This window comes from Tachypleus tridentatus, chromosome 2, assembly GCF_004210375.1.
Source record: "Tachypleus tridentatus isolate NWPU-2018 chromosome 2, ASM421037v1, whole genome shotgun sequence".
Taxonomy (NCBI): Eukaryota; Metazoa; Arthropoda; class Merostomata; order Xiphosura; family Limulidae; genus Tachypleus; species Tachypleus tridentatus.
In genome coordinates, this window is record NC_134826.1 from 4,866,259 (window position 1) to 4,893,419 (window position 27,161).

Here is a 27,161-nt window from a genome sequence, read left to right on the forward strand (position 1 = left end):
AGACACACTCAGAGACGTAGAGGAAACAGGAGTAGTTTTTCTCTTTATGTGTGTATATCACATGAAGAAAAGACACACTGAGAGACATAGAGGAAACAGGAGTAGTTTTTCTCTTTATGTGTGTATATCACATGAAGAAAAGACACACTGAGAGACATAGAGGAAACAGGAGTAGTTTTTCTCTTTATGTGTGTATATCACATGAAGAAAAAACACACTGACAGACATAGAGGAAACAGGAGTAGTTTTTCTCTTTATGTCTGTATATTACATGAAGAAAAGACACACTGAGAGACATAGAGGAAACAGGAGAAGTTTTTCTCTTTATGTCTGTATATCACATGAAGAAAAGACACACTGAGAGACATAGAGGAAACAGGAGTAGTTTTTCTCTTTATGTGTGTATATCACATGAAGAAAGGACACACTGAGAGACATAGAGGAAACAGGAGTAGTTTTTCTCTTTGTCTATATATCACGTGAAGAAAACCCACACTGAGAGACATAGAGGAAACAGGAGTAGTTTTTCTCTTTGTCTATATATCACGTGAAGAAAAGACACATTGAGAGACATAGAGGAAACAGGAGTAGTTTTTCTCTTTGTCTATATATCACGTGAAGAAAAGACACACTGAGAGACATAGAGGAAACAGGAGTAGTTTTTCTCTTTGTTTATATATCACGTGAAGAAAAGACACACTGAGAGACATAGAGGAAACAGGAGTAGTTTTTCTCTTTATGTCTGTATATCACATGAAGAAAAGACACACTGAGAGACATAGAGGAAAGAGAAGTAGTTTTTTCTTTATGTCTGTATATCACATGAAGAAAAGACACACTGAGAGACATAGAGGAAACAGGAGTAGTTTTTTCTTTATGTCTGTATATCACATGAAGAAAAGACACACTGAGAGACATAGAGGAAACAGGAGTAGTTTTTCTCTTTATGACTGTATATCACATGAAGAAAAGACACACTGAGAGACATAGAGAAAACAGGAGAAGTTTTTCTCTTTATGTCTGTATATCACATGAAGAAAAGACACACTGAGAGACATAGAGGAAACAGGAGTAGTTTTTCTCTTTATGTCTGTATATCACATGAAGAAAAGACACACTGAGAGACATAGAGGAAACAGAAGAAGTTTTTCTCTTTATGTCTGTATATCACATGAAGAAAAGACACACTGAGAGACATAGAGGAAAGAGAAGTAGTTTTTTTTTATGTGTGTATATCACATGAAGAAAAGACACACTGAGAGACATAGAGGAAACAGGAGTAGTTTTTCTCTTTATGTCTATATATCACATGAAGAAAAGACACACTGAGAGACATAGAGGAAACAGGAGTATTTTTCTCTTTGTCTATATATCACATGAAGAAAAGACACACTGAGAGACATAGAGGAAACAGGAGTAGTTTTTCTCTTTGTCTATATATCACGTGAAGAAAAGACACACTGTGAGACATAGAGGAAACAGGAGTAATTTTTCTCTTTGTGTGTATATCACATGAAGAAAAAACACAGTGAGAGACATAGAGGAAACAGGAGTAGTTTTCTCTTTATGTCTATATATCACGTGAAGAAAAGACACACTGAGAGACATAGAGGAAACAGGAGTAGTTTTCTCTTTGTCTATATATCACGATGAAAAAAAAAGACACACTGAGAGACATAGAGGAAACAGGAGTAGTTTTCTCTTTGTCTATATATCACGTGAAGAAAAAGACACACTGAGAGACATAGAGGAAACAGGAGTAGTTTTCTCTTTATGTGTGTATATCACATGAAGAAAAGACACACTGAGAGACATAGAGGAAACAGGAGTAGTTTTTCTCTTTGTCTATATATCTCCGTGAAGAAAAGACACACTGAGAGACAAAGAGGAAACAGGAGTAGTTTTTTTACTTTGTCTATATATCACGTGAAGAAAAGACACATTGAGAGACATAGAGGAAACAGGAGTAGTTTTTCTCTTTGTCTATATATCACGTGAAGAAAAGACACACTGAGAGACATAGAGGAAACAGGAGTAGTTTTTCTCTTTGTCTATATATCACGTGAAGAAAAGACACACTGAGAGACATAGAGGAAACAGGAGTAGTTTTTCTCTTTGTTTATATATCACGTGAAGAAAAGACACACTCAGAGACGTAGAGGAAACAGGAGTAGTTTTTCTCTTTATGTGTGTATATCACATGAAGAAAAGACACACTGAGAGACATAGAGGAAACAGGAGTAGTTTTTCTCTTTATGTGTGTATATCACATGAAGAAAAGACACACTGAGAGACATAGAGGAAACAGGAGTAGTTTTCTCTTTATGTGTGTATATCACATGAAGAAAAAACACACTGACAGACATAGAGGAAACAGGAGTAGTTTTTCTCTTTATGTCTGTATATTACATGAAGAAAAGACACACTGAGAGACATAGAGGAAACAGGAGAAGTTTTTCTCTTTATGTCTGTATATCACATGAAGAAAAGACACACTGAGAGACATAGAGGAAACAGGAGTAGTTTTTCTCTTTATGTGTGTATATCACATGAAGAAAGGACACACTGAGAGACATAGAGGAAACAGGAGTAGTTTTTCTCTTTGTCTATATATCACGTGAAGAAAACCCACACTGAGAGACATAGAGGAAACAGGAGTAGTTTTTCTCTTTGTCTATATATCACGTGAAGAAAAGACACATTGAGAGACATAGAGGAAACAGGAGTAGTTTTTCTCTTTGTCTATATATCACGTGAAGAAAAGACACACTGAGAGACATAGAGGAAACAGGAGTAGTTTTTCTCTTTGTTTATATATCACGTGAAGAAAAGACACACTGAGAGACATAGAGGAAACAGGAGTAGTTTTTCTCTTTATGTCTGTATATCACATGAAGAAAAGACACACTGAGAGACATAGAGGAAAGAGAAGTAGTTTTTTCTTTATGTCTGTATATCACATGAAGAAAAGACACACTGAGAGACATAGAGGAAACAGGAGTAGTTTTTTCTTTATGTCTGTATATCACATGAAGAAAAGACACACTGAGAGACATAGAGGAAACAGGAGTAGTTTTCTCTTTATGACTGTATATCACATGAAGAAAAGACACACTGAGAGACATAGAGAAAACAGGAGAAGTTTTTCTCTTTATGTCTGTATATCACATGAAGAAAAGACACACTGAGAGACATAGAGGAAACAGGAGTAGTTTTTCTCTTTATGTCTGTATATCACATGAAGAAAAGACACACTGAGAGACATAGAGGAAACAGAAGAAGTTTTTCTCTTTATGTCTGTATATCACATGAAGAAAAGACACACTGAGAGACATAGAGGAAAGAGAAGTAGTTTTTTTTTATGTGTGTATATCACATGAAGAAAAGACACACTGAGAGACATAGAGGAAACAGGAGTAGTTTTTCTCTTTATGTCTATATATCACATGAAGAAAAGACACACTGAGAGACATAGAGGAAACAGGAGTATTTTTTCTCTTTGTCTATATATCACATGAAGAAAAGACACACTGAGAGACATAGAGGAAACAGGAGTAGTTTTTCTCTTTGTCTATATATCACGTGAAGAAAAGACACACTGTGAGACATAGAGGAAACAGGAGTAATTTTTCTCTTTGTCTATATATCACGTGAAGAAAAGACACACTGAGAGACATAGAGGAAACAGGAGTAGTTTTTCTCTTTGTCTATATATCACGTGAAGAAAAAGACACACTGTGAGACATAGAGGAAACAGGAGTAGTTTTCTCTTTATGTGTGTATATCACATGAAGAAAAGACACACTGAGAGACATAGAGGAAACAGGAGTAGTTTTTCTCTTTGTCTATATATCACGTGAAGAAAAGACACATTGAGAGACATAGAGGAAACAGGAGTAGTTTTTCTCTTTGTCTATATATCACGTGAAGAAAAGACACACTGAGAGACATAGAGGAAACAGGAGTAGTTTTTCTCTTTGTCTATATATCACGTGAAGAAAAGACACACTGAGAGACATAGAGGAAACAGGAGTAGTTTTTCTCTTTATGTGTGTATATCACATGAAGAAAAGACACACTGAGAGACATAGAGGAAACAGGAGTAGTTTTTCTCTTTATGTGTGTATATCACATGAAGAAAAGACACACTGAGAGACATAGAGGAAACAGGAATAGTTTTTCTCTTTGTCTATATATCACGTGAAGAAAAGACACACTGAGAGACATAGAGGAAACAGGAGTAGTTTTTCTCTTTATGTGTTTATATCACATGAAGAAAAGACACACTGAGAGACATAGAGGAAACAGGAGTAGTTTTTCTCTTTGTCTATATATCTCCGTGAAGAAAAGACACACTGAGAGACATAGAGGAAACAGGAGTAGTTTTTCTCTTTGTCTATATATCACGTGAAGAAAAGACACACTGAGAGACATAGAGGAAACAGGAGTAGTTTTTCTCTTTGTCTATATGTCACGTGAAGAAAAGACACACTGAGAGACATAGAGGAAACAGGAGTAGTTTTTCTCTTTGTCTATATATCACGTGAAGAAAAAACACACTGAGACACATAGAGGAAACATTAGTAGTTTTTCTCTTTGTGTGTGTATATCACATGAAGAAAAGACACACTGAGAGACATAGAGGAAACAGGAGTAGTTTTTCTCTTTGTCTATATGTCACGTGAAGAAAAGACACACTGAGAGACATAGAGGAAACAGGAGTAGTTTTTCTCTTTGTCTATATATCACGTGAAGAAAAGACACACTGAGACACATAGAGGAAACAGGAGTAGTTTTTCTCTTTGTTTATATATCACGTGAAGAAAAGACACACTGAGAGACATAGAGGAAACAGGAGTAGTTTTTCTCTTTATGTCTGTATATCACATGAAGAAAAGACACACTGAGAGTCATAGAGGAAAGAGAAGTAGTTTTTTCTTTATGTCTGTATATCACATGAAGAAAAGACACACTGAGAGACATAGAGGAAACAGGAGTAGTTTTTTCTTTATGTCTGTATATCACATGAAGAAAAAGACACACTGAGAGACATAGAGGAAACAGGAGTAGTTTTCTCTTTATGACTGTATATCACATGAAGAAAAGACACACTGAGAGACATAGAGAAAACAGGAGAAGTTTTTCTCTTTATGTCTGTATATCACATGAAGAAAAGACACACTGAGAGACATAGAGGAAACAGGAGTAGTTTTTCTCTTTATGTCTGTATATCACATGAAGAAAAGACACACTGAGAGACATAGAGGAAACAGAAGAAGTTTTTCTCTTTATGTCTGTATATCACATGAAGAAAAGACACACTGAGAGACATAGAGGAAAGAGAAGTAGTTTTTCTCTTTATGTCTATATATCACATGAAGAAAAGACACACTGAGAGACATAGAGGAAACAGGAGTATTTTTCTCTTTGTCTATATATCACATGAAGAAAAGACACACTGAGAGACATAGAGGAAACAGGAGTAGTTTTTCTCTTTGTCTATATATCACGTGAAGAAAAGACACACTGTGAGACATAGAGGAAACAGGAGTAATTTTTCTCTTTGTGTGTATATCACATGAAGAAAAAACACAGTGAGAGACATAGAGGAAACAGGAGTAGTTTTCTCTTTATGTCTATATATCACGTGAAGAAAAGACACACTGAGAGACATAGAGGAAACAGGAGTAGTTTTTCTCTTTGTCTATATATCACGTGAAGAAAAGACACACTGAGAGACATAGAGGAAACAGGAGTAGTTTTTCTCTTTGTCTATATATCACGTGAAGAAAAGACACACTGTGAGACATAGAGGAAACAGGAGTAGTTTTTCTCTTTATGTGTGTATATCACATGAAGAAAAGACACACTGAGAGACATAGAGGAAACAGGAGTAGTTTTTCTCTTTGTCTATATATCACGTGAAGAAAAGACACATTGAGAGACATAGAGGAAACAGGAGTAGTTTTTCTCTTTGTCTATATATCACGTGAAGAAAAGACACACTGAGAGACATAGAGGAAACAGGAGTAGTTTTTCTCTTTGTCTATATATCACGTGAAGAAAAGACACACTGAGAGACATAGAGGAAACAGGAGTAGTTTTTCTCTTTATGTGTGTATATCACATGAAGAAAAGACACACTGAGAGACATAGAGGAAACAGGAATAGTTTTTCTCTTTGTCTATATATCACGTGAAGAAAAGACACACTGAGAGACATAGAGGAAACAGGAGTAGTTTTTCTCTTTATGTGTTTATATCACATGAAGAAAAAGACACACTGAGAGACATAGAGGAAACAGGAGTAGTTTTTCTCTTTGTCTATATATCTCCGTGAAGAAAAGACACACTGAGAGACATAGAGGAAACAGGAGTAGTTTTTCTCTTTGTCTATATATCACGTGAAGAAAAGACACACTGAGAGACATAGAGGAAACAGGAGTAGTTTTCTCTTTGTCTATATGTCACGTGAAGAAAAGACACACTGAGAGACATAGAGGAAACAGGAGTAGTTTTTCTCTTTGTCTATATATCACGTGAAGAAAAACACACTGAGACACATAGAGGAAACATTAGTAGTTTTCTCTTTGTGTGTGTATATCACATGAAGAAAAGACACACTGAGAGACATAGAGGAAACAGGAGTAGTTTTTCTCTTTGTCTATATGTCACGTGAAGAAAAGACACACTGAGAGACATAGAGGAAACAGGAGTAGTTTTTCTCTTTGTCTATATATCACGTGAAGAAAAGACACACTGAGACACATAGAGGAAACATTAGTAGTTTTTCTCTTTGTGTGTGTATATCACATGAAGAAAAGACACACTGAGAGACATAGAGGAAACAGGAGTAGTTTTTTTCTTTATCTCTGTATATCACATGAAAAAAAGACACACTGAGAGACATAGAGGAAAGAGGAGTAGTTTTTCTCTTTATGTGTGTATATCACATGAAGAAAAGACACACTGAGAGACATAGAGGAAACAGGAGTAGTTTTTCTCTTTATGTCTGTATATCACATGAAGAAAAGACACACTGGGAGACATAGAGGAAACAGGAGTAGTTTTTCTCTTTATGTCTGTATATCACATGAAGAAAAGACACACTGAGAGACATAGAGGAAACAGGAGTAGTTTTTCTCTTTATGTTTGTATATCACATGAAGAAAAGACACACTGAGAGACATAGAGGAAACAGGAGTAGTTTTCTCTTTTGTGTGTATATCACATGAAGAAAAGACACACTGAGAGACATAGAGGAAACAGGAGTAGTTTTTCTCTTTATGTGTGTATATCACATGAAAAAAAAACACACTGAGAGACATAGAGGAAACAGGAGTACTTTTTCTCTTTATGTCTGTATATCACATGAAGGAAAGACACACTGAGAGACATAGAGGAAACAGGAGTAGTTTTTCTCTTTATGTCTGTATATCACATGAAGAAAAGACACACTAAGAGAAATAGAGGCGTGAGGAAACAGGAGTAGTTTTCTCTTTATGTCTGTATATCACATGAAGAAAAGACACACTGAGAGACATAAAGGAAACAGGAGTAGTTTTTCTCTTTGTCTATATATCACGTGAAGAAAAGACACACTGAGAGACATAGAGGAAACAAGAGTAGTTTTTCTCTTTCTGTGTGTATATCACATGAAGAAAAGACACACTGAGAAACATAGAGGAAACAGGAGTAGTTTTTCTCTTTCTGTGTGTATATCACATGCAGAAAAGACACACTAAGAGAAATAGAGAGGCGTGAGGAAACAGGAGTAGTTTTTCTCTTTCTGTGTGTATATCACATGAAGAAAAGACACACTAAGAGAAATAGAGAGGCGTGAGGAAACAGGAGTAGTTTTTCTCTTTCTGTGTGTATATCACATGAAGAAAAGACACACTGAGAGACATAGAGGAAACAGGAGTAGTTTTTCTCTTTCTGTGTGTATATCACATGAAGAAAAGACACACTGAGAGACATAGAGGAAACAGGAGTAGTTTTTCTCTTTATGTCTGTATATCACATGAAGAAAAGACACACTGAGAGACATAGAGGAAACAGGAGTAGTTTTTCTCTTTATGTCTGTATATCACATGAAGAAAAGACACACTGAGAGAAATAGAGGAAACAGGAGTAGTTTTTCTCTTTATGTCTGTATATCACATGAAGAAAAGACACACTGAGAGACATAAAGGAAACAGGAGTAGTTTTTCTCTTTGTCTATATATCACGTGAAGAAAAGACACACTGAGAGACATAGAGGAAACAGGAGTAGTTTTTCTCTTTATGCGTGTATATCACATGAAAAAAAAACACACTGAGAGACATAGAGGAAACAGGAGTACTTTTTCTCTTTATGTCTGTATATCACATGAAGAAAAGACACACTGAGAGACATAGAGGAAACAGGAGTAGTTTTTCTCTTTATGTCTGTATATCACATGAAGAAAAGACACACTAAGAGAAATAGAGAGGCGTGAGGAAACAGGAGTAGTTTTTCTCTTTATGTCTGTATATCACATGAAGAAAAGACACACTGAGAGACATAAAGGAAACAGGAGTAGTTTTTCTCTTTGTCTATATATCACGTGAAGAAAAGACACACTGAGAGACATAGAGGAAACAAGAGTAGTTTTTCTCTTTCTGTGTGTATATCACATGAAGAAAAGACACACTGAGAAACATAGAGGAAACAGGAGTAGTTTTTCTCTTTCTGTGTGTATATCACATGAAGAAAAGACACACTAAGAGAAATAGAGAGGCGTGAGGAAACAGGAGTAGTTTTCTCTTTCTGTGTGTATATCACATGAAGAAAAGACACACTGGGAGACATAAAGGAAACAGGAGTAGTTTTCTCTTTATGTCTGTATATCACATGAAGAAAAGACACACTGAGAGACATAGAGGAAACAGGAGTAGTTTTTCTCTTTCTGTGTGTATATCACATGAAGAAAAGACACACTGAGAGACATAGAGGAAACAGGAGTAGTTTTTCTCTTTATGTCTGTATATCACATGAAGAAAAGACACACTGAGAGACATAGAGGAAACAGGAGTAGTTTTTCTCTTTATGTCTGTATATCACATGAAGAAAAGACACACTGAGAGAAATAGAGGAAACAGGAGTAGTTTTTCTCTTTATGTCTGTATATCACATGAAGAAAAGACACACTGAGAGACATAAAGGAAACAGGAGTAGTTTTTCTCTTTGTCTATATATCACGTGAAGAAAAGACACACTGAGAGACATAGAGGAAACAAGAGTAGTTTTTCTCTTTCTGTGTGTATATCACATGCAGAAAAGACACACTGAGAGACATAGAGGAAACAGGAGTAGTTTTTCTCTTTCTGTGTGTATATCACATGCAGAAAATACATACTGAGAGACATAGAGGAAACAGGAGTAGTTTTTCTCTTTCTGTGTGTATATCACATGCAGAAAAGACACACTAAGAGAAATAGAGAGGCGTGAGGAAACAGGAGTAGTTTTTCACTTTCTGTGTGTATATCACATGAGGAAAAGACACACTGAGAGACATATAGGAAACAGGAGTAGTTTTCCTCTTTCTGTTGGACGTTTTTGAACGCTTTAAGAATGTCAACGATTTCAGAATTTACAAATTACGTAATTATGTAATGCATAATCTAGGTATATTTTAAATGTACTTTTATGTACTTAAATTTTAGATATACTTTTACAAATTGTCTGTTTTGCGCATTTCAGATTTTATTTTTTATTTCAATAATATAATTTTATGGATTATTCTTTAATGGCATATAGAATAACATTCTTCTTCCAACAAATAGGAAAGAAGACGAAGGCTGATTTCGAGAACTGTCCAATCGGGTGCTGCTTCTATTGAAACAGTTTCTTCTGCAACGTTTGATACATCAGCCTCTGGTGGAGTGAAATGGCTTGAACAGCAAGGACTAGAAGAGTTTGTTCTTGATGACCACGATCTGAATCTGCTGAGTTTTTGTGACATCTCACTGGAAGTTGGTAAACATCACCGGATGCGGAAATCTGCCAAACTTAAGACCGTGTCCATCATAGACACGCTTAGCGAACTTGCACAGGAAGCTAAGGACCAAGAGCACGGTTCGACCGTCAGAGGAAGAGATCGAAGGAAGTATTCACAAGTGGATGGTTCGGAGGAAACGATTCTTCCTCGATGGGAAATTCGCCACAATTCCAAGGACGTCCAAAGAGACCGAGCAGATACCAATAATGATTCCGCTACCGTTCATATGGATAGACACAAGTCCTTGTTTGACTCTCGTCAGACAAGACACCAAGAATCGAACTTGAGTCGTGACTTGCGCGTGGGAGAGACGCGCACTTTACCCTCGTCTCAAGGTAAATCAAAACATCGCAAGCCAATTACAACAACATCTAGTCCCCCGGAAGACGCTAGCAGCGTGTCATCTCGGCCCTGGACTTCACGGCAGTATCATGGGAGTCACGTGCCTGGGGGATCACTGAAAAGAACCTTGAAACAACTGCGTAAGGCCGTATCTTCCACAGTGGTGAAAGAGAAAGGCTTGTTTTTTGACGAAAAACAGAATCTGAAAGTAAGACGTCATCACGGGAAGCGATTGGATCGAAATTATGCTCGCTTGTGCTTATCTGATAGTGAACTCAGGACGAGTGACCTTAAGAGTTTACCAACTGACGTCAATTCTGTTCCGTCTTTTCACAATCCATATTCACTTAGTAAGTCATGTGCATTTAAGTCTGGACCAGACGTTGTCGCTAAAAAAAGTGTTGATAATCTTAAGCCTAATCTTGTTACTGACACTCCGGTAAAAAAGTCCCGAGAATTAGCTTCGACGCAAAGGATTTTGCGGTCAAAGGTAGGGGGCGCTTCAAGACGATGGTCTCGTGCACCTGAATGGATTCGGTCGATTTTTACAGCCGCAAAAAAGGGAGATTTAGAAATTTTGGTAGGTAATATATTTTAGATTTGATGCAGTTCAGTGTGTAATATAGTGTGTGTGTGTGTTTTCGGAAATATTTTGCCGTCATTATATTAGTATGTGATCCATAAATAAACTTGATAAAAGAATTTCTAAAATTCAAATTTTCTAAAACATTATTGAATAGACAAAAGTTCTCTAATTTTCTTCGTTCATGACTTCTACGACCTCGGGCATTTTGACCTTCATCAAGTAAAACCGTACAAACTGGAGTAAATCTCTTCTATTGCAAGCTGCAATTTAAAATAATAAAATAAATTTAAAGGTATGTCGATTTCGTTTCGGATAGAGTATCTGATGCTACTATTGCGTGTGATGTACACACATACCGCCGTAATCACTGTTTTAAACTTTCGTTTATTTGTAACTGCTTTCAGTCACTATAAATAATGCTTTTAACTAATAAAATACAAAATGTTGTTACATAACGGGGTACAATATAATTGGATTGAAATAAATTCCAACAAACCTAAACTAGCAGAATTACAACCAAACTTTAAGCCACTTCAGTTGTTTTTATATCAAGATATGCAGGTTTTTTAATGTTCTAGTGAGGGGTACACCTTATTTCAGATTGCCAGGAGGAATATGACAATTAGAGTTTATGGATAACTGCAGTAAAAGCACAGCATTTAAATTTTAACTGGAAGAGTGAAACTGATATCCCGTGTGTAGAGAAAGGGATATTCAAAACCTTCCTTTTCAAAAAAAAATCTATTTTATGTTGACATAAACTTTCCTGAGTCGAACTGAAACCTCGCCCATATCTAAAGATATATTATCTACCCCCATGCGTTCCAGGACCATACATAATATTGACCTGGTGGCTGTAATGCCACTTACGGTGGCGAAACTATGCGCCAGTTACACCCGCGAATATAAAAGTATCAAACAGTGCAAGTAAAAAGTGATGTAATCCACAATTCGCCCACAGAGTGAACGCACCAACCACTTCGTCTTGATTACGAAATTTTAAATCATCTGATCTGTATCATCAAATACCGAACTTTTAATTAAAGAAAGGTTATACGTTATAAATGAATCCTCATATTTAAATTATAACACAACTTTAAGTCCGTTCTAAATACCTGTACAATATCGTTGTATTATTTTATTATCTGTTCATTTGATTCTCTCTCAATTTAGTTTATACTTCTAGGCTATATATTAATTACCTTTATAAAATGTTTAAACTGTAAATGAAATGGGATAAAACTTGAGTGTAATCCATTCACATAGTTTTGGCTTAACTTTTTATGTAATCCATTCATGTAGTTTTGGTTTAGCTCTTGGTGTAATCCATTCACATAGTTTTGGTTTAGCTCTTGGTGTAATCCATTCACGTAGTTTTGGTTTACCTCTTAATGTAATCCATTCGCGTAGTTTTGGTTTGACGCATGGTGTAAGCCAGTCATGTATATGTTTCTTTGTTGTCTGTTGCATTGTTAAATTATGTACATAAGGTATAAATACAGTATGCTGTTTTGTTTCTTTTTAGACTACGATACATCGCAATACTCTCTCTTTGTGGTTTTTGTATCAACGAATTAAAACTAAAATATCTAAGATGTGGTTTTTGGACCATACTAAATCCAGCTGTGGTTGTGTGCAAAATTTACTGAAGTGTAGTCTTTTGTAGCTTGACCAGTTGTGGGTTGTATCTCTTGTTTCTTGACCTTATATGTATGAGTTTCATACACAAAATATTCGAAAGTATCTGTAAAAATGAGGGGTCCCCAAAAAGTATGTTTAATTCGCCAGGTTGATTATCATTCACGTTCTCAGAACGTGATCGATGAAAAATGATTTATCGGAACTTAGGAGAGAGGAACTTGATACAGGTCTAACCAGATTACATTTGTCAAGCAGGGTCTAGAAATAAAACGACAAAATACTTGCGTTGCACACAGTTTTCGGTAGCCTAGTCTCGCGTCCTGACAATCTGGCCACCTGCTGACGCCCAGTGACATTTTCAGTTGTATAATCTGTCTGCTTGCGTTGGTGGCGAACTCGATTCACCTCCAGTGAAGCTGAAATCAAATATGGTCGACAAGAGAACGTGGTTTATCTACAGGAGCCAGTCGTTTGATCTCCTGGTACGAACAGAGGGCTTACGTACACGTTAAATTCGAGACAAGCGTAAACCGCAATAGGAAAAGACTATGTAACCCAGTCGGTTAAAGCAGGTAGCTTTCAGTGACTAAACTGTAACCGCAGAAGACCAAGGACCTTTCTGTACACGAATAATCTTTATTCTTGTTGTTAGAGTCTATAACAAGAACTGCTGTGTAAATGTACGACCTTTATTACTACTATCTTGACGCGGGGGTACTTGTACACTTTTGACTGGACTACCAAGTGCTCCAACCACTTGAATTGTCTAAGCCAATAGTTAGGACAGTTGGTTGACGAAAAAAATCAACAAATGAAGGACTTTTTTATCAACTGTCCACATCTTACTGATAAATTATCTGAGGACTATTTAAATAAAAAATGGTAAAGGAGAAGTCAGACTTAACTGAGAGGCTCCAATCTTGGACATAAGGATAACCAGTGGCCAAAATCGTGACTTTTTATAGTGAAGTTATGTTTAAAAAAAAGAAGGCTGAGCTACATCTTGGTCCTTAAATAGTTCAGAACTTAAATAGCAAGAAGGCTGAGCTTCGTCTTGGTCCTTAAATAGTTTAGAAGTTAAGTAGCAAGAAGGCTGAGCTTCGTCTTGGTCCTTAAATAGTTTAGGACTTAAGTAGCAAGAAGACTGAGCTTCGTATTGGCCCTTAAATAGTTTAAAACTTAAGTAACAAGAAGGTTGAGCTTCGTATTGGGCCTTACATAGTTTAGAAATTAAGTAGCAAGAAGGTTGAGCTTCGTATTGGTCCTTAAATAGTTTAGAAATTAAGTAGCAAGAAGGCTGAGCTTCGTCTTGGCCCTTAAATAGTTTAGAAGTTAAGTAGCAAGAAGGTTGAGCTTCGTATTGGTCCTTAAGTAGTTTAGACCTTAAGTAGCAAGAAAGCTGAGCTTCGTATTGGTCCTTAAATAGTTTAGAAGTTAAGTAACAAAAAGGCTTAGCTTTGTCTTGGTCCTTAAATAGTTTAGAAATTAAGTAGCAAGAAGGCTGAGCTTCGTATTGGCCCTTAAATAGTTTAAAATTTAAGTAGCAAGAAAATTGAGCTTCGTATTGGTGGTTAAATAGTTTAAAAGGTTAAGTAGCAAGAAGATTGAGCTTCGTTTTGGTCCTTAAAGTTAAGTAGCAGTGTATGGTTACGAAGTGTTATACGCATTCAGACCAGGACCTAAAATATTCTATAAAAAGCAGTTACGTTAGTTGTAATGAAAGTCTCAGCCTGTCCTTAGCATCTGTTGGGTACTCTTCATACAATGTTACATAGAGAGCGTATTTGTGTTTTAGGCTTATTCAACATTCCATTCTATCATTTTTATTTTATAATTAATTTGTTGCGTATTGGAGAAATCCGAGTTTTGAGCCGCATTATTACAGGGACACACACTTTGTTTTGAGATGTGGGTGTTATAATTGTGGCAGCCAGTCTTGAGGTTTAGCTAAACGTAGAGTACGATGATTTCTGTCTTCGGAAGAAATGGGACAAATGCAATATGACATGACAAATGTGGGTTATAAATTCGGTTCTGTGTTGTTTTCAACACGATTATATTGGTCTATTTTTGTAAAAGTGCGAACATTATCTTTGTTGAATGTAATATTATGCCTACATTATTAGATACAATATTTTTTGTACTAATGTATCAAGAAGATACCAAAATGTAATTGAAACCTCTATCAACAGAAATGAAAAAAATTGTTTAGAGAGATTTTCTACTTCTTAAACAGACAAAACAATGAATTACAGTTGTAATTGTTCAGTTTATTACACTTATGAAAGGTTTGGGCTTTGTTAAACAGACAAAACAATGAATTACAGTTGTAATTGTTCAGTTTATTACACTTATGATAGGTTTGGTCTTTGTTAAACAGACAAAACAATGAATTACAGTTGTAATTGTTCAGTTTATTACACTTATGAAAGGTTTGGTCTTTGTTAAACAGACAAAACGATGAATTACAGTTGTAATTGTTCAGTTTATTACACTTATGATAGGTTTGGGCTTTGTTAAACATACAAAACAATGAATTACAGTTGTAATTGTTCAGTTTATTACACTTATGATAGGTTTGGTCTTTGTTAAACAGACAAAACAATGAATTACAGTTGTAATTGTTCAGTTTATTACACTTATGATAGGTTTGGGCTTTGTTAAACAGAAAAAACAATGAATTACAGTTGTAATTGTTCAGTTTATTACACTTATGATAGGTTTGGGCTTTGTTAAACATACAAAACAATGAATTACAGTTGTAATTGTTCAGTTTATTACACTTATGATAGGTTTGGTCTTTGTTAAACAGACAAAACAATGAATTACAGTTGTAATTGTTCAGTTTATTACACTTATGATAGGTTTGGGCTTTGTTAAACAGACAAAACAATGAATTACAGTTGTAATTGTTCAGTTTATTACACTTATGATAGGTTTGGTCTTTATTAAACAGAGAAAACAATGAATTACAGTTGTAATTGTTCAGTTTATTACACTTATGATAGGTTTGGGCTTTGTTAAACATACAAAACAATGAATTACAGTTGTAATTGTTCAGTTTATTACACTTATGATAGGTTTGGTCTTTGTTAAACATACAAAACAATGAATTACAGTTGTAATTGTTCAGTTTATTACACTTATGATAGGTTTGGTCTTTGTTAAGCAGACAAAACAATGAATTACAGTTGTAATTGTTCAGTTTATTACACTTATGATAGGTTTGGGCTTTGTTAAACAGAGAAAACAATGAATTACAGTTGTAATTGTTCAGTTTATTACACTTATGATAGGTTTGGGCTTTGTTAAACAGACAAAACAATGAATTACAGTTGTAATTGTTCAGTTTATTACACTTATGATAGGTTTGGGCTTTGTTAAACATACAAAACAATGAATTACAGTTGTAATTGTTCAGTTTATTACACTTATGATAGGTTTGGTCTTTGTTGAACATACAAAACAATGAATTACAGTTGTAATTGTTCAGTTTATTACACTTATGATAGGTTTGGTCTTTGTTAAACAGACAAAACAATGAATTACAGTTGTAATTGTTCAGTTTATTACACTTATGATAGGTTTGGTCTTTGTTAAACAGACAAAACAATGAATTACAGTTGTAATTGTTCAGTTTATTACATTTATGATAGGTTTGGTCTTTGATAAAATATAACCACACTATTTTCTTCAATGAAAGTTAAGTTTCCAAACATTTCAGCAGTTTCTGTGTCCGTGTCTAGTGTTCTTTTCAGTGACAGAAGATATAATTATTTGTTAACAGTGAAACACAGTAAGCTGATCATTAGTTTGTTAATATGTAATAATTATTTTGTCTTTGGTCAGTTGTTGTTGTTGGATATGGACTATTACAAACATATAATTCCATAGAAAATATATTAATGTTTTGTGTGTCAATAAGACGTATGCATCTCAGTACAAACAACTGATTTTTTCGTGATGACGAGAAACCCACTTGAAAAAAACTACCTACAAATAAATGGTATGGGGTATCCCTTGTCACCAGTTCTAGCCAGCATGTTTATGACACAGACTGAATCACAAACGATCAATTCAGCCTTACACACACAACTATACTGGTACAGATATGTTGATGATACACATCTACAGAACGCGCACTTTGTTATTTTAACCACTCGATATACCCCAACATTAAATTCACTAGAACTGATAAACAGTTCGAAACAGAAATCCACAGAAAAATCACCCATACTGGACTATAGATTCCCTGGGACTCAGCACATGAAACAAAAAAAAAAAAAATGAACATATTAAGAAACCAAATAAACACAAACCACAAAACTATGTTCACCTGATAAAATTAATGATGAAATCAACAAAATAAAACAACACTTCATAAACATCAACAAATTTCCTGAAAAATCTGTGGAAAAAATTACACACACACCTAGACAAACAACAAACAAACAACAATAAATCACAAGATATAACAAACTACAAAACCTTACACTGCTGTATACCACATGTTCCTGACATCGGCAAAAACATAACCAACATTTGGAAAAAAAACTTATAACAAAACACAACATTCCATTAAACACCAAACTGATTCAAAAACCAGGTACAAAACTAAAGTTCATACTATGTAAAAACTACAGTAATACATATAACACCAACATTATTTATAAAATACAATGTAACAACTGCCGCGTCTCCTATATTGGAGAATCAAACAGAGAAATGGAGACCAGATTCAAAGAACACAATAATACAACTTCATACGTTTTTGAAAACTGCAAATCAAATAAACACAACATAACCATAGAAAACACCTAGATATTAAGTAGGGAAACAAATATAAAATGTAAAATCAAAGAAGCCCTAATTATACAGCAGCTAAAACCAAAATTACACCAATATAAAGAAACACTTTTATACCAAAACTAATTAATAGCTTAATATCACCTGCAACACCACCTACAATCCCGTAGCCATTTATACTCTCGTCCCTTTGACATGTCCGTCAACGGACACATTCAAACACTTTCTCAACCTGAAGATGACCTAGGAAGGTCGAAACGTTGTTATCTTTTTATCAATAAAAGTGTTAATACTTTGAGATACAACTTACTTTTTAAAATACTTTATTAAGTAATGACTTATTCTATTTTTCGTTAACATTAATTTCGTTCAGGAAATTTATCATAATGTTTGAATTCCTTCAAACATTACATCTATTAATATTTACACTTAGTGAAATGATTTTAAATTGTTTTCTATATAAGCTTGCTGATCTTTGTGAGATTTTATTGGATTTATTGCCGAAAATGTTGTTAGTAGTAAAGGGACTGAAGGAATAATTTAGATCGTTCTAATTTCAAATTTACAAACTAGTTTCTATTTAGTTAGTTTTGTCACCAGATTACCGTAGTTGAAAGTATGGACATGTGAAAGACTCCACATCTACAGTCATGTGAAAAAGTTAGGACACCCTATGAAAGCCTGTGTATTTTTGTAACATTTTTGGATATATAGATATTTAATCTCAATTTTAACAATACTGAGATATTATAAGAACATAATTAAACAATTAAACCTGAAGAAAACACTTTTCAAGATCTTCTGTAAATGTAATTCTACAAAAATGCATATTCTAACTGAGGGAAAAGTTAGGACACCCCCACATTTATTCCCACTTAAAATGGCTCAACTCACACACAGGTGTATCACACCAGGTGCACATGATTAGAAGATCGTTACTCAGCATTTTGAATGAGGCTTGCCCTATTTAAACCTCAGACATTTAGTTTGGTGTGCTCCTGACTGTTAATGTGAGAGTGAGCACCATGGTGAGAACAAAAGAGCTGTCTGAAGCCTTCAGAAAGAAAATTGTAACAACTTATGAGTCTGGTAAGGGATTTAAAAATATCCCAAAAAATTTTGAAATCAGCCATTCTACTGTCCGGAAAATAGTCAACAAGTGGAGGGCTTTCAAAACAACTGCCAACATGCCCAGGTCTGGTCGTCCAAGCAAGTTCACCCTGAGAGTAGACCGCAAGATGCTAAAAGAGGTCTCCAAACACCCCAACATGTCATCACGGGACCTACAGCAGGCTCTGGTTACTGTTGGTGTGAAAGTGCATGCCTCTACAATCAGAAAGAGACTGCACAAGTTTAACTTGCATGGGAGGTATGCAAGGAGGAAACCTTTGCTCTCTTAGAGAAACATCAAGGCCAGATTGAAGTTTGCCAGAGAGAATGTAGACAAAGACCAAGATTTTTAGAATAATGTTCTTTGGACAGATGAGTCCAAAATTGAATTATTTAGACACCAGAATAGAGGACATGTTTGGCGTAAACCAAATACAGCATTGCAGGAAAAGAACCTCATACCAGCTGTGAAGCATGGAGGAGGAATTGTCATGGTTTGGGCTGCTTTGCTGCAGAATGACCTGGACAGTTCACAATCATAGAATCCACCATGAATTCTACTGTGTATCAGAGGGTGCTTGAGGATCATGTGAGACCATCTGTAAGAAAATTAAAGCTGAAGCGGAACCGGACCCTGCAACACGACAATGACCCAAAACATACCAGTAAATCCAACAAGGACTGGCTGAAAACTTAGAAATGGAGAGTCCTGGAATGGCCGAGTCAAAGCCCAGATCTTAATCCCATTGAGATGCTGTGGGATGACTTAAAACGGGCTGTACATTGCAAAAAAACCCTGAAACATCTCACAGCTGAAAGACTTTTGCATTGAGGAGTGGGGCAAACTTTCTTCAGACCGATGTCAGAGACTGGTAGATAGCTACAAGAAGCGTCTCACTGCAGTTATTTCAGTCAAATGGGGTAACACTAGCTATTAGGATGTAGGGTGTCCTAACTTTTGCCTCAGTTAGAATGTGAATTTGTGTAAAAATACATTTACAGAAGATCTTGAAAAGTCTTTTCTTCGGTTATAATCTCTTAGTATTGTTGCAATTGAAATTAAATATCTATATATCCAAACATGTTACAAATATACACAGACTTTCATAGGGTGTTCTAACTTTTTCACATGACTGTAAGTCGTTATGAACCTAGTCTGTGTTACGTAATATATAAAATGGAATAATACTTTCCCATTGCAATTAATAGCGTTAATGTTTTATTTCTATCCTGTATGAATCGTTTAAGTATACTTCTAAGTTGGACATGTTCTTTTCGTGTCCTTTACCAAATGGACAGTGACTTATTGTTTTTATTTCATACCAGCTGACGTACACATTCAATGGTATGGGTGGGGGATTCTAGATTCAAATACCGACCCCTCTGTAAAAAAACTTCGTAGGAGGGATAGTTGTACATGCTAGGTTTGATGACAATCAGTCCAGTGGTCCTTAGTTATTTGTTAAATTTTTGCATAGATGAGACGAGAAGTAACGTAGTGTTTGATTTTGTGTCCTGACTCGTGAGATCCTTCCAGAACAAGTTGTGATGGTGATGCTATTGAATTTGACCTCAAGTATTGTTTTAGACATTGAACCTTCAGTAAAACCTGTGTTGTCCTTTATTATAAGAGTTATTGCTGCTCATCTGGTAGGTTTTGGTAACTTTGATTTTCTTGTGGACGTATTTTGTTTTTATATCAGCAATAGTAGTGTGCGCGTGGATGTAATATATTATATTCAATCTACAGCAAAACTGCTTGAGAGTTATGGACGTCACTTTAATTCGGAACCTGTCCGACCGGAATGGGAACAATTTGTGGCACGTGTGTTGTAACCAGAACCACCTCCACTGCCTCCAGTGGCTTTGTAACCAGGACAGTAACGAGGCTCTGATGGACGAAAACAATAACGGATTCACACCAATTATTTTGGCCATTAGGGTACGTTCTGTATTTTCGTGGTCAGTGACTTCTACCATAAAGAAAATTAAAACGTCAATCCGGACGACTATAGACAAGTAACAGTTAGATTTGTTTGTTTGTTATGTGAACAAGCTATAAAACACTATGGACAAGTAGCAGTTAGATATTGTTTGTTTGTTATGTGAACAAGCTATAAAATACTACAGACAAGTACCAGTTAGATATTGTTTGTTTGTTATGTGAACAAGCTATAAAACACTATGGACAAGTAGCAGTTAGATATTGTTTGTTTGTTATGTGATCAAGCTATAAAACACTCTAGACAAGTAACAGTTGGATATTGTTTGTTTGTTATGTGATCAAGCTATAAAACACTCTAGACAAGTAACAGTTGGATATTGTTTGTTTGTTATGTGATCAAGCTATAAAACACTCTAGACAAGTAACAGTTGGATATTGTTTGTTTGTTATGTGAACAAGCTATAAAACACACTAGACAAGTAACAGTTGGATATTGTTTGTTTGTTATGTGAACAAGCTATAAAACACTATAGACAAGTAACAGTTAGATATTGTTTGTTTGTTATGTGAACAAGCTATAAAACACTATAGACAAGTAACAGTTGGATATTGTTTGTTTGTTATGTGAACAAGCTATAAAACACTATAGACAAGTAACAGTTAGATATTAACACTATTTAGAAATGGCACGACACGCGACCTGTCAACCGTTTATATACTAACAGTGTATTCACACTATCCAGAAATGACACGTCACGCGACCTGTCAACCGTTTATATACTAGCAGTGTATTAACACTATCCAGAAATGACACGTCACGCGACCTATCAACCGTTTATATACTAGCAGTGTATTAACACTATCCAGAAATGACACGTCACGCGACCTGTCAACCGTTTATATACTAGCAGTGTATTAACACTATCCAGAAATGACACGTCACGCGACCTGTCAACCGTTTATATACTAGCAGTGTATTAACACTATCCAGAAATGACACGTCACGCGACCTGTCAACCGTTTATATACTAGCAGTGTATTAACACTATCCAGAAATGACACGTCACGCGACCTGTCAACCGTTTATATACTAGCGGTGTGTTAACACAATCCAGAAATGACACGTCATGCGACCTGTCAACCGTTTATATACTAGTAGTGTATTAACACTATCCAGAAATGACACGTCACGCGACCTGACAACCGTTTATATACTAGCAGTGTATTAACACTATCCAGAAATGACACGTCACGCGACCTGTCAACCGTTTATATACTAGCAGTGTATACACACTATCCAGAAATGACACGTCACGCGACCTGTTAACCGTTTATATACTAGCAGTGTATTCCAGAAATGACACGTCACGCGGCCTGTCAACCGTTTATATACTAGCAGTGTATTAACACTATCCAGAAATGGCACGTCACGCGACCTGTCAACCGTTTATATACTAGCAGTGTATTAACACTATCCAGAAATGACACGTCACGCGACCTGTCTACCGTTTATATACTAGCAGTGTATTAACACTATCCAGAAATGACACGTCACGCGGCCTGTCAACCGTTTATATACTAGCAGTGTATTAACACTATCCAGAAATGGCACGTCACGCGACCTGTTAACCGTTTATATACTAACAGTGTATTACAGAAATGACACGTCACGCGGCCTGTTAACCGTTTATATTCTAGCAGTGTATTAACACTATCCAGAAATGACACGTCACGCGACCTGTTAACCGTTTATATACTAACAGTGTATTACAGAAATGACACGTCACGCGGCCTGTTAACCGTTTATATACTAGCAGTGTATTAACACTATCCAGAAATGACACGTCACGCGACCTGTCAACCGTTTATATACTAGCAGTGTATTAACACTATCCAGAAATGACACGTCACGCGACCTGTCAACCTTTTATATACTAGCAGTGTATTCACACTATCTAGAAATGACACGTCACGCGGCCTGTCAACCGTTTATATACTAGCAGTGTATTCACACTATCCAGAAATGACACGTCACGCGACCAGTCAACCGTTTATATACTAGCAGTGTATTAACACTATCCAGAAATGGCACGACACGCGACCTGTCAACCGTTTATATACTAGTAGTGTATTAACACTATCCAGAAATGACACGTCACGCGACCTGACAACCGTTTATATACTAGCAGTGTATTCCAGAAATGACACGTCACGCGACCTGACAACCGTTTATATACTAGCAGTGTATTCCAGAAATGACACGTCACGCGGCCTGTCAACCGTTTATATACTAGCAGTGTATTCACACTATCCAGAAATGACACGTCACGCGACCAGTCAACCGTTTATATACTAGCAGTGTATTAACACTATCCAGAAATGGCACGACACGCGACCTGTCAACCGTTTATATACTAGTAGTGTATTCACACTATCCAGAAATGACACGTCACGCGACCTGTCAACCGTTTATATACTAGCAGTATATTCACACTATCCAGAAATGACACGTCACGCGACCTGTTAACCGTTTATATACTAGCAGTGTATTAACACTATCCAGAAATGACACGTCACGCGACCTGTCAACCGTTTATATACTAGCAGTGTATTAACACTATCCAGAAATGACACGTCACGCGACCAGTCAACCGTTTATATACTAGCAGTGTATTAACACTATCCAGAAATGACACGTCGCGCGACCTGTTAACCGTTTATATACTAGCAGTGTATTCCAGAAATGACACGTCACGCGGCCTGTCAACCGTTTATATACTAGCAGTGTATTAACACTATCCAGAAATGGCACGTCACGCGACCTGTTAACCGTTTATATACTAGCAGTGTATTCCAGAAATGACACGTCACGCGGCCTGTTAACCGTTTATATACTAGCAGTGTATTAGCACTATCCAGAAATGACACATCACGCGGCCTGTCAACCGTTTATATACTAGCAGTGTATTAACACTATCCAGAAATGACACGTCACGCGACCTGTCTACCGTTTATATACTAGCAGTGTATTAACACTATCCAGAAATGACACGTCACGCGACCTGTCAACCTTTTATATACTAGCAGTGTATTCACACTATCCAGAAATGACACGTCACGCGGCCTGTCAACCGTTTATATACTAGCAGTGTATTAACACTATCCAGAAATGACACGTCACGCGACCTGTCAACCGTTTATATACTAGCAGTGTATTCACACTATCCAGAAATGACACGTCACGCGGCCTGTCAACCGTTTATATACTAGCAGTGTATTAACACTATCCAGAAATGACACGTCATGCGACCTGTCAACCGTTTATATACTAGCAGTGTATTAACACTATCCAGAAATGACACGTCACGCGACCTGTCAACCGTTTATATACTAGTAGTGTATCCACACCATCCAGAAATGACACGACACGCGACCTGTCAACCATTTATATACTAGCGGTGTATTCCAGAAATGACACGTCATGCGACCTGTCAACCGTTTATATACTAGCAGTGTATTTCTTGTTGGTCCTAGAAAAAATTGATAATTTTTACGTCACGATTGGTCTAGAGAGATTTATAGTCAGTGGTTGTCAACATTTGAAACATAACAAAATATGACCAGATCTTAATGAAAATGGTTCACTTGTATAACAGTACATACGACGTTTTGTGAAAAACCTGTACGTAATGGATAGTTTCGGATTGTGTGTACATGAATTACTGTAGACCATGTAAAAATATTTCAAAACAGTAATACCATCGCAGACCTGTGTAATGACATTGCAGAACGAGTTTTGTTTTTAACTATGTTGTTGCTGCACAAACTAGGTTCTCACTGCCAAGTTATTTGGTGTTCGTTAAATCGATGGTGAGGTACCTATTGACTTGTACTATTTTCAGAACCCAAACTACCTGTAAGGTACAAATTTTGTTGTTGTACTGCGCTAACACAACGGTATAGTGATTGTTTCAAATATCCAAAAATGGAAAACAGTTATATGTGTAAGTTTGTAAATGACTGATCGATTTCTTTATCTTGATCTGATTTAATAACATTATTAATTATTGGATTGGAATACCGAAATATTCTGCGACAAGAAATCGGCTGGTTTATCCATTTAGGTTTGGTTTGTTTTAAATTTCGCGCAAAGCTGCACAAGGGTAACCTGCACTAGCCGTCCCTAATTTAGTAGTGTAAGACTAAATCGAAGACACCTACTCTTCATCACTCACCGACAACTCTTTGGCTACTCTTTTACTAATGAATAGTGGGATTGACGTTATAATGTGACGATCAATGTTTGCCCTATAAGCCAAACATGTTTGGTGCGACAGAGATCCGAACCCGCGACTCTCGGATTACGAGTCGAACGCCTTAACCCACCTGGCCATGCCGGAACCAAAACAAAAGAAACCGTATCAAGTATCAGTTGATTATTCATCTCTTAACTTACGTAATAACCATGAATCAGTACAGTGTACATATCTTAAGATTTAGCTGTGATTCAGCTCTCACCAGTGATCTGCTAACTGCTTACAGTTTTAAACTAACAATCATATATAATTACATGGGAATAAATACTTTTGTTTGTAATGGACCAAGGTTTCTGTTTTGTTTTAATTTTACAGCATGGAAATGTTGAAATTGTTCAGTGGCTGTTAGAAAATACCACCTGTGGAAACTTACTAGAGACATCAGTGAGAGACCGGTCACTCCTGCACTACACAGCAAAATATGGCCAGGTACTTTAATGTCCTGTATTTGTGATATTAGGAAAACATGATACTCTAATCACTTTTTGAAAGGTGCAAATAAATCATTTGATGTATTATATCATATAATTTTGTAAGTTAAGTGATATCTGTCATGCTTATTGGATTCAATTTATTTAGCACTTGACTACATAAACTTGCTTTTTGTACATCGAGTTAACTTGCTCGATATTCTGATGAAAGTGTGTGTTTGAGAAATAATCGTCTCACGAAAGATGATTAGTTATAGCACACAAATGTGTACTTTAGTTATAGCACACAAATGTGTACTTTCCAAGTGCCTCAGGTTCTAGTTTTTGTGCTTACATCACCACATTTAAAACAAAGATGATTAGTTATAGCACACAAATGTGTACTTTCCAAGTGCCTCAGGTTCTAGTTTTTGTGCTTACATCACCACATTTAAAACAAAGATGATTAGTTATAGCACACAAATGTGTACTTTCCAAGTGCCTCAGGTTCTAGTTTTTGTGCTTACATCACCACATTTAAAACAAAGATGATTAGTTATAGCACACAAATGTGTACTTTCCATGTGCCTCAGGTTCTAGTTTTTGTGCTTACATCACCACATTTAAAACATTTTATTTCTGGTCAAAGTTTTTTGTTTACTAAAAAGAACTAAATTTCACAACCATGGTAGGAACAACTTGTGCACTGGTTGTCAGAGAATGTACAAACATCCATTAATTACTGTGACTCCAAAGGTGACACCCCTCTTCATCTGGCAGCTAAATATGGCCACATCGGTTGTGCAAAAGTAAGTTTTCTGTTTCTTTAATGTTTGTTAGAAGTACTTCTATAGGTTAATTTGTTCTTCGGAGTTGATAAGTACTCCTATAGGTTAATTTGTTCTTTGGAGTTGATGCAGTAAATAAAACTTTTATTGAAAACAATTTAATAATAAATATGGTTCATCTCTTTTCCAGTTGTATTGTTACAGAAATATATTCAGATTCTATGAATCAGTTTCCATTTTGAAAAACTGGGCTCATTTTATGTATCTGAGAACGGCTGGTATGGTTGTTAACACTTTCACTAACAACGTTTCAACTTTCCTCGGTCGGGTTATTCTATGCTTTATCAATCAGTGTTAATACCCAGCTGTCCTGAGATACATTTTTATTTCAAGAGAGTTTCTCGTTATCAAGAATGGGTACATTTTAATGACTTCCTTTTTTTTAATGACAGATTTTAAAAAAATTATTTTGCATTTAGTGACTTTACGTTATTCCTAGCAACTTAAATTATCAAACTTCACTCTAAGGTCTCAGATCTGTAATTTTAAATGTGGGTGAATAAAAACGTATGTATTTTTATCGTTTCACTAGGCCTTAATTCTTCATGGTGCAGACATTTCGGCTAAAAACCAATTGGGGTTAAACCCCCACGACCTTGCTATCTATAGTGAACGCCCCTCTTGTACAGATTACTTGACAGTCATGGAAGCTTGTCTATCGTTATCAGCAAAACATCTTTTCCTAGAAGAAGATATGGAACAGTAAGTTACAGTTGTTTTACTGGAAAGTGAATTTCTAGACACATTATGTTTGTAAAACAACTGATTTCATGCCATTTGTTTACCACAATTAGTTTCAAATATTTTTATTTTGTGAGGGTTTGTTAAGAACTAATGTACTTTAAATAATTTTGTATACCTTCTACTACATCTTAAGTATAAGGAACTGTCTGGATTATAATATTTATTGTAATTATTATCATAATAAAGTGAATTTCTCAGAAATATATTACAACTAACACAAACCTTTCAGTCTTTGTAGCTTCAGAAAGATGACATGAAGATTATTTTGCAACTGTTCTTCACAATCTTGTATAAGATCATAACAGATCATGCTACTTCACATTTTTATTTACACGTGATCATGCTACTTCACGCTTTTATTTACACGTGATCATGCTACTTCACGCTTTTAT

The 27,161-nt window shown here is 35.9% G+C and overlaps 1 protein-coding gene across 1 annotated transcript in view; it reads left to right on the forward strand.

Annotated features, from left to right (window-relative positions):
* Nucleotides 1–27,161, forward strand: part of LOC143237096 (uncharacterized) — a 49,675-nt gene that overhangs the window by 15,785 nt on the left and 6,729 nt on the right. Inside the window, exons 5-9 of the mRNA XM_076475966.1 lie at nucleotides 9,807–10,943; nucleotides 20,257–20,448; nucleotides 25,083–25,196; nucleotides 25,870–25,986; nucleotides 26,558–26,727. Of these exons, the coding sequence (XP_076332081.1) occupies nucleotides 9,807–10,943; nucleotides 20,257–20,448; nucleotides 25,083–25,196; nucleotides 25,870–25,986; nucleotides 26,558–26,727 (1,730 nt within the window). The remainder of the gene's footprint in view (nucleotides 1–9,806; nucleotides 10,944–20,256; nucleotides 20,449–25,082; nucleotides 25,197–25,869; nucleotides 25,987–26,557; nucleotides 26,728–27,161) is intronic.